Below are 17401 nucleotides of genomic sequence, written 5' to 3'. Positions count from 1 at the left end.
ATCTGTAAGAAATATAATTATCTCCCTTTTATGGTTTCCTAAGTATTTAGATGACAAGAGAGTAAGTATATTGTGTTGTGTTGTTTTCAATTAGATGCTTTTTATAAAATTTTCTTTTGCTAAATTTTTGTCTTTTTCTTCATATTTAGCACCAACAAATTTGTAATAGAATGAAATAATTTTAAAAGAATGCATGATTTGTTTTGCAAGGACAAGCCTTATTGATGACACAACACACAATATAGCAAAACATACTTAAATGAAATAAAAACTTTTGATACAACTTTTAGTTAAACTTAGTTGATTTATTTGACCTTTGACCTTGTTTACCATACCTGGTTTTTCTGTTCTGATTGTCTCACTTTTGATTTATCACAATAAGTCACAGTAATTTAGCAGCATGTTTATGTTACTCAAATCACTGAGTGTTTAATGTTTTTAGTATTTCAGATTTTAGCTTTACTATACCTTTATTTATAGCTTTATATATAATTGCAAAAACCGATATACATTTTCTATTTTAGTTATTGCAAATTTTATACTCTACTAGGTTCATTCTTATGATTTTAAGGGAAATACCTTACAGCTTTGAATCCGACATCACAACACTGTACAAATGGTACAGATAGAATAACAATGAAATAAACAATTGATTGATTGTTGGCATTTAACACCACTTTCAGCGCACTTGGCAATATCATGGCAGCCAGATTTTGACTTGGTTCTGGAGGAAGCTAGAGTACTCTGGGAAAACCATTGACCTTCGGCAGGAACACTTGCAATTCTTATCAATTTTGATTGAAGGGAAACACTTTCCATGGGTTAGGTTCGTCATCTTAACCTCCAAAATTGATAAAGAACATAGAAAAATATGTTAATGCCGCAACTGGAACACTTCCTGTTGTCTTTATTTTTCTAAACAAAGTACCATATTGATTAAAAAAAAAACCAATCAAATATCTGCAACTAAAACCCATTTCTTAGAATAACCTAAAATATTAAGATAGAACTGTTATTAGAATTATTTTTATCTTTCCTTATAAAATGTAATGTATTTTGAACTTTTAGGAGATAGAAACTTTGAAAGATGAGAACAGTGAATTGATTGACAAGTTTAAACAGAAGGAGGAACAATGGAAGGTGGAGAAAGAGGCAGTGACTAAACAGAAGGAGGCGGAGTTTAAGAAGAAACTTGAACAGGAGATATCAGAGTTTCAAGACCAGCATGACAAATTGGTAAAGGAACACCATGAGACATTGACCGAAGCTTTGAAGCAGGCCAGAGAAAAATTCTTTAAAGAAGTGGTAAGTAATAGATTATTATTTAGAAACAAAAAGCAATGGTTCAATTGTGTGGGTCCAAGGATAGGACCTGTCTTTCTGGGGAGGGAACTTTTCATTTTCGAATTACAGTTAAGAACCTCCCATTATTTACACATGTCTTTTGACTTGTTTGAGGAGGACATTTAACTTGAATGTTTTCAAATGGCGCTGGACCTTTCATTGTTTAAAGCGAATTTGAACCTGTTGAAAAGAGTTCATTTACAAAATGTAATAGAAAAGGATACAATATGTCTATTGTTTGTGCCCCACCTACAACATGTACAATAGTAGTGGCAAGTATGTTTTCTGGTATGTGCATCTGTGTTCTGTTTTCATTTCAGTGTCAAGTTAAATTTTTCCTTAAGGTGGTACCCAACACCTTGACTAATATTAATTTGGCTCGTTTAATTTTCCTAAAATTTTGACAAAATGTTTACTTTGACCCTTTGACAAAAATATAAAAATTTCAAATAATTTGAACCAACCACTTTATCAGAAAAATTTCACTGGTTATATAGCAGTTTGACAAACACTAATTTTGATCATTGAGAAGCTTAATATTTCCTTAACAATACAACGTGATTAAAACGTTTAATTGATTTTTACAGAGTTATCTCCCTGTAGTGTTAGGTACCACCTTAAGGTAGTATTCCATGGTGGTGTGGTCATATTAACTGGAAACTTCATACACATGTTCATAAAGATGTGAATGTTGTATTAAACTAAAATTATTATTATTCTTTAGCTGTAGCATCTTGCATAAATTTAGGTAAAAACTGTAAAACTTTTAATATTTTTAGATGTTCTATTAAGTATTGATATTTAATTAAGAGCAACTGCAAATGATATTTTGCCACATGATGTTTTAATGAAGCCGAAATGATATATTTCTTGTCTTATTGTTGCTTGCATGAATTTCAAAGCAAAATCAATTAATGAAACATTTGTTTGTTATTTCAGAATGAGTTGAAGAAAGGTCACGAAGAAGAAATCCAGAAGTACAAAGTACTGTTACAGAAAGAAGATGACACTGTATGTTATCATTTTTTAATCCCAATCTTAAGATATTATGACTTCAAAAAAAAAAAAGATAAAAAAAGTCTAAATCTGAACAAACTTGTTTTGAGAAAAGTACTGTAAATTCAGAAATTATTGCGTGGATTTATTAGCGATTTTGTCATTTTAGTCTAAAAGGCATTTTTAATTTTTGCGATATTGAGAAAAATCCTGTTTAATTCATATAAAAAATTTGAAAATGCGAGTTTAAATTATTGCAATTATCACGCTGTCGCATTTTTCGCAATAATAAAACATCACAATAATTTCTGAATTTACAGTAATTAGAATTCGGTTATTTGGAAAGAAAGAAAAGAGAATTAAAACAAACAAATCTCTGAACTTCAAAATCCGAGTAAAGCAAACTTGTCCTATTCAAGGAGATTTTGATCAAACATTCATAGCTTTATTTATAATTTTTAAGTTGACTAGTCAATAATTCTTATATGAATTGATAATATGAATAAAAGGTGATGTGGGGTATCAAAAATAAGACAGCAACCCAATTTAAAAAAAAATAGACATCTCAAGGTCAACAATAAACAATATAAAAATAAGATGTGGTATGAAAGCCAATGAGACAACTCTCCACCAGAGACCAAATGACATAGAAATTAACAATTATAAGTCCATGTATGGCCTTAACAATGAGTAAATGTCTATACCAGGCTCTAAATTGCTTCAAGTTTATAAAAGCTGTGAATAATTTAAACAAACTAGTAAAGATCTGCAAGGTTTGTAATATCCAGGATTTGATACTGGTACCCTAATTATGATGTTCATACAGGTACCCTCATTACACAATTTTTTATACAGGTACTCAGGTACCGAAATAACACAAATTTTTGTTGTGTCAATCAAATTCTTATACAATGAAAATGTATTTCAGGCAAATGATTCCTTCAGAAGAAATATGGAATCTCAGAGAATTCAATGGGAGGAAGAGAAGAGCAGACTGGAACAGGAAGTGCAGGAGAGAGATGCATTGTTGGAAAAAGCTGACAGCCATTTGTCTCATGAAATAGAGAAGTTGACGACAGAAATGGAGAAAGCTTATCAGACAAAGCTGGAGACTGAGATCAATACTGCAAGGCAGAAATTTGACCATGAGTCAAATAAATTGAAACTTCAGGACCCCAATGTGGAAAAGTTGAAAAAGAGGAATAAAGATTTGGAGGAAGAAAATAAAATGGTGCTCTCAAAATATGAAATGTTGAAAACAGACACTGAAAAGTTTAGGTCAGAGGTTGATAAGGTCGTGAGGGAAAATCAAAAGGTCAAATTTGAAAATCAAAAAGTTCAGTTGGATAATCAAAAAGCGAAAGCTGATGGTCTTCGAATGAAAGAAGAAAATCAGAGAATTACAGAAGAAAATAAGAATATGAAAAATGACCTTGATACTTTAAAAGAAGAAAATAAATTTGTCAAATCTTCTTTGGAGGAAGTTTCCCAGAATTCAGCTGAAGCTACGGAAAATTATAAAAAGTCAATTAATGAACTGAATGAAAAATTACGGGGCCAGTCTGATCAAATGAAAGAACTAGATTCTTTGAAACAGGAAGTTGAAACTTTACGGCAGGCATCAGAAAAAATAAAAGAGGAACAGGAGGCTGTCGAGGAACAGAGGAAAAATCAAGGTGAAAAGTACGAAAAATGTAGGTCAGAACTGCTGAATATTATCTCTGAGAAAGAGAAATTAGTTGACAATATTCGTAACTTGGAGACTGCTTACAAAAAAGATCTTGCCGCTCAGAAACAAAAACAGGATGAGGTTAACGAGAAGTTGAGAAAGACTGAAAAAGCTTATCATGAAACTAAACGCTACTATAGAAATGAAATGGAGAAAATCAAAAGGGGTCTGGAAACAGAAAACAATTCTGCCATGGATACAATGAAATCCAAGATGGTGGATATGCAACACAGCCATAAGAAAACATTGGAAAGTATGAAAAGACAGTTCCAGTTAGAGTATACAAGGATAAACAATGAAGTTAAAGATCTGAGAGAAAGGAGTCTGAATTCAACAGAAGTGCAGGTAAATTTTCTGTAAGAAAAATGACAAATACTTCCTTGGAGACATTCATGCACCAACACCAGCAGTAATTATTTTTATCGTCCTATTAGAGAAAGCAGTGTTTATAAGATTTGGAATAAAAGCAAAAAAACTCCAAAAAGATATGAAACTTATGGTCTTTATCACTAGACAGGATTCAGTACAATAAGTCAAACTCTAAATCCTCACAAAAAATCAATTCAAACAGATATATAAATATTAGATGCTATTCCAAATTGATTCCTGAAGGCAGAAATTTGATCATGAGTCAAATATTTTGAAACTTCAGGAGCCCAATGTGGAAAAGTTTAAAAAAGAGGAATTCAGATTTTCATAAAATATTGTGCCATTCCAAATTATCTGCTGGCTCCATTATAAAAATATCCATTGGCTGTCATTCTTGTCTCGCCGGCAAAGCGAGAGATAGGGATTGCTTTTCTGGCGACGGCATCAACAATTGTTAAGTTTTCTACTTAAGTTAGTTTGATAGGAACTACTTGTGATAGATCATTGATATTTAATAAAATGTTGCATTACTATCAATCTGCAACTATTTTGAGGCCCTGTCTCCTAGGACATGGTCCAGTGACTTTGAATTAATTAGCAATTTTCAATGTTAAGTTTTTCTGCTTAAGTCATTTTGATAGGATCTACTTGTGATAGATCATTGATATTTAATAAAAAGTTGCATTACTATCAGTACATATCAGTTTGATGAATAATTTGAGGCCCTGCCCCCTAGGACATGGTCCAGTGACTTTGAATTAATTAGCAATTTTCAATGTTAAGTTTTCTGCTTAAGTCAGTTTGATAGGATCTACATGTGATAGATCAATTATATTTTATATGAAGTTGCATTACTATCAGTTTATATCTGTTTGATGACTATTTTGAGGCCCTGCCCCCTAGGACATGGTCCAGTGACTTTGAATTAATTAGCAATTTCCATTGTTAAGTTTTCTGCTTAAAGAAGTCAGTTTGATAGGATCTACTTGTGATAGATCAATGATATTTTGTATAAAATTGCATTACTATCAGTTTATATCAGTTTGATGACTATTTTAAGGCCCTGCTCCCTAGGACATGGACCAGTGACTTAATTAATTAGCAATTTTCAATGTTAAGTTTTTCTGCTTAAGTCAGTTTAGTAGGAACTACTTGTGATAGATCAATGATATTTTGAATAAAGTTGCATTACTATCAGTACATACAAGTTTGAAGACTATTTTGAGGTCCTGACCCCTAAGACATGGTCCAGTGACTTTGAATTCCATGATAAATTTTTCTGCTTAAGTTATATATTGATAGGAACTACTTGCAATAGACAATGATATTTTCTATAAAGTTACATTACTGTCTGAACATCTCAGTTTGTCAACCATTTTCAGGCCCTGATCATGGTCCAGTGACTGAATTAATAAGCAATGTTGCTTTCCATCAGATTGTCTTTTTCTGAATTTTAATGCCAATAGGCGAGACATATCTGTGTCAACAGTTTATTATTGCTTTTGTATTAATAGAAACATCTTTTTATGCTAGGATTTCAACAAAAATTGTTAGATACAAGACTCATCAGTGACGCACAAATAAAACAGTTGGAAGGACAAACAAAATAATTACAAAGTTTAAAAAGAGCATTAAAAACCAAAAATTTTGAAAAGTTGTTCCTTGGGCAGAAAACCTTATGTTTCAAATAATTCAACATTTGAGAAACATTAAATTTACAGAAAATGAATTTATCAATTTCCTGTCAACAAAAAAGTGCTAACTACTGGGCTGGTGATACCCTTGGGGATAAAACATCTGCCAGGAGAGGCATCGTTAAAATATAGTAGCAGAGTGAAATCAAGACATACAGAAATTCTTTTTGTAATAGTAATTTTGATCGTTGAACACATTGTATATTCTAGACTGATTCTGAAGATTTGGATGAAGAAAACGTGATGCAGATTAGAGGCCAGTACCTAGACACTGTAACTAAAATTAAAGGTAAGCTACAGATATTTGGTTAAATACAATGATCCCCCTCTTTTTTAAAATGGGTATCAAAAATTAAACTATTGGAAAATACACATTCATCACACATCTAAAGCAATGAAGCAGGCAGGTATACGAAGAAACAAGATGTATACAAAAAACAAAAACAAAACACTTAAAAAAAGTAAGGATACAAAAAATGATAGGCATACTACTAAAGAATAACAAGACAAACCAACAAGTTAACAAAATTCACACAGTTAATTTAAGATTGGATAATGAAGCACATCACAGCTGGGGGGGCACTTTCAAAAACAGAGCCACAGATAGAAGCAAATGAGCTGCGTTGGATAGAAATCGACCTTATGCAAGTGCACATATACATGTACATATAGAAGACTTTGATTGATTTTGGAACATTTAAAAGACGAAATGAACAATGAATGTTGGTCTGTTTTGTAGGGTATTTATGACTCAATTTATGAACAGTAACAGACTTTCCGTAGAGATTTTTTCAACTCGAAAAAGGGTTAATAGATGTATTGATATTCATTTGCATAAGGTCGATTACTATCAGACGCAGCTCAAATTTAAAAAAATTACACTTACATTTTCACTGTACCTGGCATCAGCTATCTATTTTTCTGCCAACGTTCGTGGTTCTCTCCAGGTAAGCAGGCTTCCTCCAGCAATAAAAACCAAGAGGGCTGAAAGTGGCGTTAAGTATTAACAATCAATAAAAAAAAGCCTTCCCTGGTTCCCATGTAAGTTTATTGATTTAGGAAATTTAAACATTGTAAACTACGGTTGGGTCTAATTAAATTATTTGTATTTTTCCAGAGGATGTTATGAAGCACATCACAGAGACAAACATGAGGGCAGCAGAAACGGTTAGATGTGAAATGTTAAAGGAAAGAAATGCTACCCTGAAACAACTGAAACAGATCTATATGGATAATGTTAGAAAAGTCTTACAAAATGAGATTATTGGGTAAGTTTAGGTTCTTGTAAAATAAAAGTTCTGCTTACGTAAGATAGAAATAAACATTTGCTATAGGTTCTTTATTATTTGCTGGATATTAATTTTTATTGATTTCTAGGTGACCAGGAATTTAAGTATTAAAAAAATTACAAATCTGATGTAAAATATACATGTATGTCGAAAAGACTTAAGTAAACTTATGTTTTAAAAAGTAAACCATTATAGGTCAAAGTACGGTCTTCAACACGGAGCCTTGGCTAACACCGAACAGCAAGCTATAAAGGGCCCCAAAAATGACTAGTGTAAAACCATTCAAACAGGAAAACCAAGGTTACCTACATTCTTGAAAAGTTAATTAGTAATTTAAAGCATCAAGAGGGAAAATATGCTGTTACATGTATCTTCCCAATTTTAAAATTTTAAAATTTAAGTTGACACTACATTTTACATATTTTGAGATCTTGATTTCTGTCATTTTTAAATTTGAATTTATACAATAACACATTGTAGATAATTATGCAATTCATAAATGTATTTTTTATCCTGATCAGATACAGTGTGTTTAATGTGTCTCTGGATTAGAAGGTTTTTGGAAGGGGTAAACATTGTGTACCTCTTATCCATTCCACCTCGATGTCCAGCCTCGTATTGTCCTCATACATTAATTTGTCACTCATACATATATATTTTCCATGAATTTAACCAGTGCATTATATTAATTTAACCATTGAATTACATCAATTCAGTCATTAAATTCCATTAATTTCAACCAGTAAATTACATTAGTTCAACCATTTAGTTACATAAGTTCAATCCATTAATTTAAACAGTGCATTACATTAATTTAACCATTAAATTTCATTAATTTCAATCATTAATTTTACATTAGTTCAACCATTAAATTACATTAGTCCAATCCATTAATTTTGTTAATTTAACCATTGCATTGCATTAATTTAACCAAATCACTCAACTATGAATAAAGGTGACTCAATCAATTTCAGTTCTAAGTTTGTAATTTGCATACCCATTAAACATTCCTTACAAAGGTAAATCCTTTGTGTATTGGTTTACCTTGTGTGATCTACTTTTCCAAAGTTAACATTTGTGAATAGAAGGAGGTGCAGGAACACAAATTCACAAAATAAGATTATATTTATAGGTCACCATACAGCCTTCAACAATGAGCAAAACTCATACCACATAGCAAGCTATATAAGACCTTGAAATGACAAATGTAAAACAATTCAAACGAAAAAATTAATTGCCTCATTTATGTACAAAACAATAAACGAAAATGATATACAGGAACAAAGGAAACCAAGATTCTATTTGAGTTATTTAATTACATAAAGGAAATGCAACAAGAAACCAGATTAATGTTTAAGTTGTATTACTCTTGTTGCTATTTAAAGCATTTAATGTATACTATTATAGTGATTTTATATGATAGCATTTAATAGCATAATAATGCTACACATAGCATTTTAATACTTATGCATAAAATCATAACAAACTAGGATTTTCTCGCTGTGTTGAAGACCCATTGGTTGCCTTGGGCTGTTTTCTGCTCTTTGGTTGGGTTGTTGTCTCTTTGACACATTCTCCATTTCCATTCTCAATTTTATACAACATTTGATAATCATGATAAAAAATAAAGGCATACATGTTTGATATAGTGTATCATAATAATCATACGATTCAGTGAACATAACTTCCACTTCATTTGAACTTTGGTGGATAGTTGTCTCATTGGCAATCATACCACATCTCCTTATTTTTATAATAATCATGATAAAATTACTAGTATTCAGTGAACATAATCATGATAAAACATAGTAGCATGTTATGTACATAATCATCTTGGTGTACATAATATTTATGAATTTGATAGTATTCAGTGAACATAATCATGATAAAGTTGATAGTATTCAGTTAACATAATCATGATAAACTTGATAGTATTGAGTGAACATAATCATGATACACATTTTTGTGACCTTTTACAGTTTATTAAATGGTATAGCAGAAGATGGGAAAACTAAATACATTACAGTTGAAGAGTACCGGTATAATTCACAGCCTGTGTGTGTCGTGTCACAACTTTTCTTTTCTTGATTTGATTTGATTTGCCACTCCCTTTTTTTACCTTTCCCCTTGCATATATAACCATGTATTCTATTTATCTTATTATTGATCTGATTAGTTTAATAAGTGGTTTAAGGATGTAGTTAGGTGAAATTAAAACAATCTAGAATTTAAAATTGATACTTTAAGTCAGGAGAGCATTTGTTAAGGAACAAAATAAGCTAAACATATTGATAGGTTATGGAACTCCTTTTTGAGATATTTGATTTTTTTTAAATTTCAGGCAAAGGCTGACTCTGACTTTTACCTAATATTAGGCATTGGCATTATTTGGGTCTCAAACTGTAAGAAAAAAATCTAGAATCTGCTTAAATTTTGGTTATGACCTTTTCATGAGCTTTTGAAGTCTTCTACAAAAAAAAAGTGGGTGATATGGGGCAAAATATTTTACCCTGAATTTTTTAGGAAAAAACCTAAGGAGTCCGAACATCTGACAAAAATTCCTTAACCTGACCGGACTACATCCTTAAGAACTTATTTAAAAGACAGTTACTACTGTAAGCAGTATTGGAAGGTAACTGAATAAGAACTAGTTTAAATTGATGTTCGTGCAATGTAATTTAATGGAAAAAAATCTTCATACATGTTGATAGATTATTTTAGAATGTTCATGAGCTCTGACAATTCAAACCAATTAACGAAAAAGTATCAGTTTGATGCATTTCTGGCTCATAAGAAAACGATTTCCCTTGTTTGAAATATCATAATTTTTCCTCAAAGTTTTATAACAATTGCCTTAAATGGTTTAAAAATGTCTGAAAGAATTTTTTTTTCAATATTTGAATTTTTTAAAACATGGTTATATATGCCTGCTTTACAGATTTTTACCTGGTAACCAGAACCTGTGTGATCAAATGTAACAGATCCCCCCTTTATTTTCAGTTCAGTTTTTGGGTTGCTGTCAGCTTTAGTTGTAATCACAGTATTTTCACTTTTTTCTCAGTTTTTCAGCATTAATTTCTAGGATAGTATTATTTCACTTCTTCACTGCCTATTCAGGAATAGAATTGAATATGAATTTTACTTTAGTTTGCTATCTAGAAACGATTTTGGTGATAGTATTTTACAACTTGACAAAAAAAGAAACACTTTTTTCAAATATACTTGCAGCCACATTTAATATATTTTGACTTATCTTGCGAAAGGAGATTCTGTTTTAAGTAAAAAAAATACAAAAAAATAAATGATGAATAAATAAAGCATTAGGTACACTTCTGAAGACTTTACTACATAACATTAACAAAAATATATCATCAACAACCAACAGACAGAAAACTAGCTTTCATTATTTACATACACACTGCTGTCGTCTGCACCAGTCCATTGGAAAAAACTTCACTTACCCTTTATTATGGACATGCCATTTTCATTCTTTCTTTATAAGAATTTAACAAGTAAAAGAAAGAGAGGTGAACTCATAAGTTGAAAATAAACTAACAACGCCATGGCTAAGAAAGAAAAGACCAGCAGACAAACAATAGTACACAAAACACAACATAGAAAACTAAAGACTGAGCAACACGAACCCCACCCAAAACTAGGGGGGATCTCAGGTGCTCCAGAAGGGTAAGTAGATTCTGCTCCACATGTGACACCCGTCAAGTAGCTCATGTTAGTACAAACATGGTAATAAGTCTAATTCAGTAGGTCACATTCGGGGAAAAGGGGACGGAATTAAAGTTACGACATTTGGAACATATCCGCTATCATCTGTGAAACAGATATTCCATAACGGTCAACCAACTCGTGATGGCGTCCGTAAAATTTACAAAGGGATGATTTCAAACTTTTAAATTTTTGAAAAGTTCAAACTTTTGAATTCAATATTTCAATGACATCTAGAACTTATATGAGTTGGCAGGAGTATGACTGGACATATAGACATTACAAAATCCACATCATCTATAGTTAGGGTAAATGTCTATACCAAAAAGATACTCTGGAAACTATAATAATCACAATGATTAATAATTTCAATTCGAAAAGCAAAATTTTGAACTTACGTTTTTTGAAGCAGACCTATAAGGCATGTTGGAAAGGCAACCATTTTGAATAATGAAGCAAAAACATTCTTAAGAAATGACTTCTTCACGATTAAAAAGTGTACAATACATGTAGATTTTCGTTTCAAATGATTTAACTTAATTTGTTTGTGATAAGCTTAACCGGCAGAAATGTAGTCATTCAAAAATACAATTGTTGCAAATTATTTGTGATGTTAACATGTGCATCCCATGTTTTATTGGAATGAGAATATGACTTGATTTACAAATTGAAAAAAAGCATCATATTAGAATATTCAATAAGTAACAATCTTTCAGATAAATGTTAGGTTAATACAGGCATTCAGTATAAGATACACATCTGGTGTCAGAATGCACTTCACGTCACACAGATTTTGTCATTTTAATTTTCCCACAGTGTGCAGCCTATTTCTGCCTACTGAAATTTAGCCTGAGTTTTCTTTACAATATTGAAATCGAAAGTTTATATAATGTTCATGCATGTGAAATTATATAATGACGTCTTTTATGAAAGAATGGAAATGGCATGTGAGTGCAGAATATTGAATTTTAGAACTTAGATATAGCAGGTTCAATTTTTATGATGAGAGAAAAGAAATGACATGTCTAACTTATAGGATAGACACAGTGGACTTTCTAGAAGTTTTGTCCACTCTGTGTTGAGCTTAGATGATTTTCCAAAATATGACAGGTCTCAATTTTTATGGTGAGAGAAAAGAAATGGCATTTCAATTTATAGGATAGGCACAGGGGTGCATCTAAGAGTTTTGTCCACTCTGTATCCACTCCAACCCTGGACAGACGGAAACACCAAAATCCATGTCAACTGTAGTATAAATGCATGGATTAGAAAAACATCTATATTGTTTTAAATATTTCAACTGTTTAATTCAATTTCTAATTGCTGGTAAAACAGCAAAAGTTTGCTATTAAAGTCTATCATTTGTTGCCAAAGTGTATATATTTTCTTGTGTATTTTCAGTGCAAACATTGAATCTAAGCTGTCCGACATAGAACAAGCTTTGGAACTCATATCAGTCAATAGCTCAAGGTCACATACACCTAGAGATGAAATTTCAAGGACAAATACCCCAACCCCTAGATCTTCTTCAATAGCAGGATCATGTGAACGGTTCCCTGTTGGATCAGGTTACAGGGTTTCTGATATAAACATTGACGACGAGAAAGAAAATGGCTTTAGATTCAAACCTAACATTTTATCCAATATTAAATCTGGTGACCATTCCCCTGCTGAAGCTAATATTACAGTACGAGAAAGAAACCAAAGGGAGGCAAATCTTGGAAGGAAGTCCCCAAGGGAGCTAACTCGTCAGTCACCAAGAGATGTATTGTACAGTGTCCAGGAGAAATTGTCTAGAAGTGGCATTGTTGAAAGTGACACTGACAAAGAAAGTTATGAACATAGACCCACAAGTAGTTCTTCACGAAGAAGTGAAAGCGACTATGATAGACCTGTTAGTAGTTCTTCGCAAAGAAGTGAAGGGAAGGAAAATGTATATAGTAGTACTTCACGAAGAAATGAAGGAAAGGAACATGTATATGTTATGAATGAGAATAATGAAAAGAGGCCAACAAGTGGGTCATCAAGAAGAAGTCGACATGAAGATCCATCGAGAGTAGACAGACAAGAAAGGAAATCATCTAGACATGAACCGAGTTCCACAGCTAGAAAAAGTTCCAAAAATGTACATTTCACCCCTACAAAAGATTTAAGTAAAAATCTATCAAGACATGAAAATGGTCATAGTTCCCGTACAAACAATCTTCAGCATTTTGATTCCATTCATTCTGGTGATTCAGCTTCAAGGGAATATTTATCTTCCTTGGAAGCAAAAAATGCTGCTGAAGAAAAATTTTCCGCACTAGATCCCCGTCCAAATCAGAAGAGTAAACAGTCACCTGAGGAAACTCAGCCTGCATTTACATCAAACCGTACTCCTCGTGATTATTTGTCACCAAGGGACACAGCTCCATCAATTGGTCACCAGCAAAGTTCACTGTTCAAAGCTCGTTCACAACCAGAGTTAGGTTTTGGATTTGAACAGCCATTTTCATTGAGAGAATCTGGCCTTGGTAGTTATAAATACACGTCCTTAAGAGATGCCTTGGGGAAAACCCCTGTATCTACCTCATCAGCTAAAAATAGCAGCATATCCCAAGAAGACTTGCGATCTTATCCAATAAACAATACTTCCTTCAGAAATCAAAAGGCATTGAGTGTTGACATTGGACTCCATCATCTTGGTCTAGAAAGGTCACCAAGAAAATTTAATCCGTCCCCTGAAAAATTAGCCCACGATGCAGGTGAATCCCCCATGGGAACCCCAAGGCTGAGGAGAAAGATAGCACCATTGAGTTTAGAGAGAGAGGAAAATATGTCCAGCCAAGAACGAGTCAACAGAGATTTTAATAGATATCACGGTGGAACAAAGACAAAACCAGTTAGGAATTTAGTAGAACAATTTTCTGGTGTAGTTTAGTTCTAGTGTTGATGACATTTGAATTTGGACCACATATTTGAAACCATAGAAACTGACATTTTATTATATAGGTCATTCGCTGTAAGGAATTTATTTTTATGATTCATTTACAAATATAGTATTGATTTTTTTTAAATCCATTAAAAGAATGGATAATGTTGTCAACAAATAAATCAGAAACCACAAATATTTGATTTTACCACCAACTTCTTATGTTCAGTAGGAAAGAAAACTAAATTAAATTAAATTGTAACTTGTACAAGCTATAAACAGTTTGATTTACATGAAGTTATAAAGTTTGAAAAAGATGTAAAGGTAATTGAAAATATACATTGTGAGATTAAATTTGAGTTATTCTAAACAGTAAACAAAATTGTGGGTCCAAGTGAACAAATATCTGCGATAAAACATATGAAGAAAGGGTAATTCTTATGTGAACAAGTTAAGAAAGATAACTCTTGTGTGACTTAACTAAGAAAGATAAATCATATGTGAGTAAGCTCAGAAAGATAGCTTTAAAACTCCTCTGTTTATTAGGTATGAGGCTTCCATTGAGTTGTAGATGCTGCTAAAGTATTGAATGATTGCTTATTATAATGTTATGCCAGTACAAATATATTGATATAGTTAAATGAACTTCTGTAATATCTACTACTAAACGGTGTTCAGTTAAAATATTTTATTCAAAATTCTGTAAAAATAGATTTTAAACAGTTAAATCTTCTTGTGTCAAAAACTGTGATGTCAGGGTATTTTGAAAAATCATGGAGAAATTTCTAGTAACACTTATTGCTTTTACAAAAAGGAGTTGCAGGTATTTTTGCAGTTTTGAAATTAAATTAGGACAAATATATAGTTGTAGATATTACAGATTGTAAAATGATGCATTTAAATGGACATATTTTATGCCTACTTTATGATCATGCAATGTTAATAGTTTTATCCGTCCATTATATTTTCTTTTCTTTTATGGTACAGATCACATATGCTATTTCATCATGAATTCAGTTCAACTATTACATTTAATGGTTTCAGATTTCAATTCTTTGGATTAAGATATTATTCTCTCTTGAAATTTACCCCTTAAAAAATAGGTATTATTTCCTTTGTAATTTTGATTTTCTTTCTTTATATCTTTTTGTTACAATTCCATATTTAATATTTGGGAATTTTAGATTTTGGCATTTGTGAAAGGTATATTTTCACTCTACTTACTATTCTTGTTATTGAAAAAAGAAAGAAAATGAATATAAATATCTAGGGAATCACCTCATAACATAATGGTCATTTATATTGCTACCAAAGTCATGTTAAGGATGGTCTAGGGTGCTGTGTTTAAAACATCATTGAAAGTGAGCAAATTTAAAGACACAAAACACATACAAAAAGTTCAATTCCCATTGAAATAATAAAATGTCTTGACCACAGTCCTCTTTTGAAAGACAACCACTAAAATGATTTCAATTCTTTGTATTTTGGTAAAAAAAAGGTGTTGCAACAGATCATTATCTTGGAAGAACATTATTAGAAGTAAATTTGTTTTGAAGTCAAGATTTTTTCAAAAGCAAATTAGAAAATCCTGCAAAATTGAATTCAGATGCAATGCACAATTAGTCGACATTTGCATGGCCGACAAGGAAGAATGACCCTATATTCCTGTTATGACTTTGGTAGCTTCATTTCGTTTTTCGCAGATCATACATGTTTAAGATGATGCTAATCTCATTCACTTGTTATTTAAACATTTTTACATGCACTTGTTTTATGCACATTTTCACAGATGTAACAATTGAATATTCATGAGTTGCTTTCCAATTCTAAATAACCCAGGGGAGATAATTACTTTTGTTTCTCAAGTATGATTAATTACTTCCCTTTAAGATGTAGAAAGTGGATATTTCCAGAAACTAGTTCCTGCCAAATTTAATTCTGTTTCTTGATTATAACATACTATTTCTCAAGTGATGTTTTCTATATACTCCAAACAAATAGATATGGAAAAAATAAAACTTTGGAAAACTTATTTTATATATCACAGTTCAGTTTGACTATAATTAAAAAAAGATTAAGAAAATAGTTTAAAAATATTTTAGGTTTAAAACTATTTTGTTATCGTGAATCTTTTCAAAGTATAAACCTCTTTATCACTGAAAGCATCATCAAAGTTATTTTTTCCTTCAAATTAATAAAATTAAAATAATGCAATTAAAATGAAACTACATCTCTTCTTATATCTTCTAAGAATTTCAAACACAGAACATTTCATCTTTCATTTTATTTGTAAAGTGATATGTTTTATCTTAAAAAGAAAAATTCCATAAAAATTTTAATGATATTCCATAAGTTTAGAGAGGCATTTTACTTTTAAAGATCTGTATTTTCTTTGTTTTTTGTTTTATTACATGTTAAAGTGTTTTTAATTGTGAATCAAATATATTTTTATGTTTTTAATTTATAATATTTATTTGTAAATATTTATACCTCAAAATATTTATGAGAGAAAAATAAAAAAGTATTAATAAATTGTTATTTTATTATCATTTGTTTAAGAACATCTGCTTTTTGAATGCTGGGACTAAATTTATCACAGCTATTATTGCTCGATTGGTATTTATCATTATTTTGTCCGAGAAACAGCAGTAAATCTGGAATATTAAACTTATATTTTAATAAGATTGTCACAGCAAGATTGACTTGATGATTGTCCACTACCATGCATGAGATAATTGCCACTGACCAATTCACAAACAATACCCAATCTTCACTGTGTAAACTGACATGTTTGAGAGGAATTTGGCGAAGACCTTCAATCTACTGTTACTTGTTGGTCTGTGATGTCATGGGAACAGTAACAGTGTTTGATATTTTGGGTATCATTGTAGTATGTGGAAAAAAGAATATAAATCGGCAAATATCTTAAGCAAGAAAGATAATGTCAGGAAAGTAAGATTCAAAAGAGACAGCTCATTAATTAATACATTGTTGGTATATTAACACCAATTTCATCATACTTGGCTGTATCAAGATGGCCAGTTTTTATTGGCGGAGAAAACCCATGCACCTGCATAGTACCACCGAGTTTTAGCAGGAAAACTAGCAGTCCTAGTCAATCTAGAGCCGAGTCAAACACACAACCTTAGTGTTGACAAGTTAATAAAACACTACACAAAAACCTGAAGATTGAGCAAAATAAACGGAACCAAATAAAAATGATGGTGTTAAAAAATGTCTTGCTCCTTAATGGCACCTGTCCTGTACATCATGTTATTCAATAAAAAAATCTTTTGATTACTTGCCTTAGGGGACAATTCAATTATTAAAATTGTGCTTCACTACC

The 17401-nt window shown here is 31.4% G+C and overlaps 1 protein-coding gene across 2 annotated transcripts in view; it reads left to right on the top strand.

Annotated features, from left to right (window-relative positions):
- Positions 1-15620, top strand: part of LOC127721472 (centrosomal protein of 152 kDa-like) — a 62158-nt gene extending 46538 nt beyond the window's left edge. For both annotated transcript variants that reach the window (XM_052228216.1, XM_052228215.1), the window contains exons 22-28: positions 1069-1305; positions 2284-2355; positions 3269-4414; positions 6343-6421; positions 7250-7400; positions 9401-9460; positions 12546-15620. In XM_052228216.1, coding sequence (XP_052084176.1) covers positions 1069-1305; positions 2284-2355; positions 3269-4414; positions 6343-6421; positions 7250-7400; positions 9401-9460; positions 12546-14064 — 3264 coding nt within the window. In that variant the 3' untranslated portion in view covers positions 14065-15620. The remainder of the gene's footprint in view (positions 1-1068; positions 1306-2283; positions 2356-3268; positions 4415-6342; positions 6422-7249; positions 7401-9400; positions 9461-12545) is intronic.
- Positions 15621-17401: the final 1781 nt, after the last annotated feature.

Source organism: Mytilus californianus, unplaced genomic scaffold (assembly GCF_021869535.1).
Source record: "Mytilus californianus isolate M0D057914Y unplaced genomic scaffold, xbMytCali1.0.p SCAF_12, whole genome shotgun sequence".
Classification (NCBI taxonomy): domain Eukaryota; kingdom Metazoa; phylum Mollusca; class Bivalvia; order Mytilida; family Mytilidae; genus Mytilus; species Mytilus californianus.
This window is presented reverse-complemented; position numbering and strand designations above follow the sequence as displayed.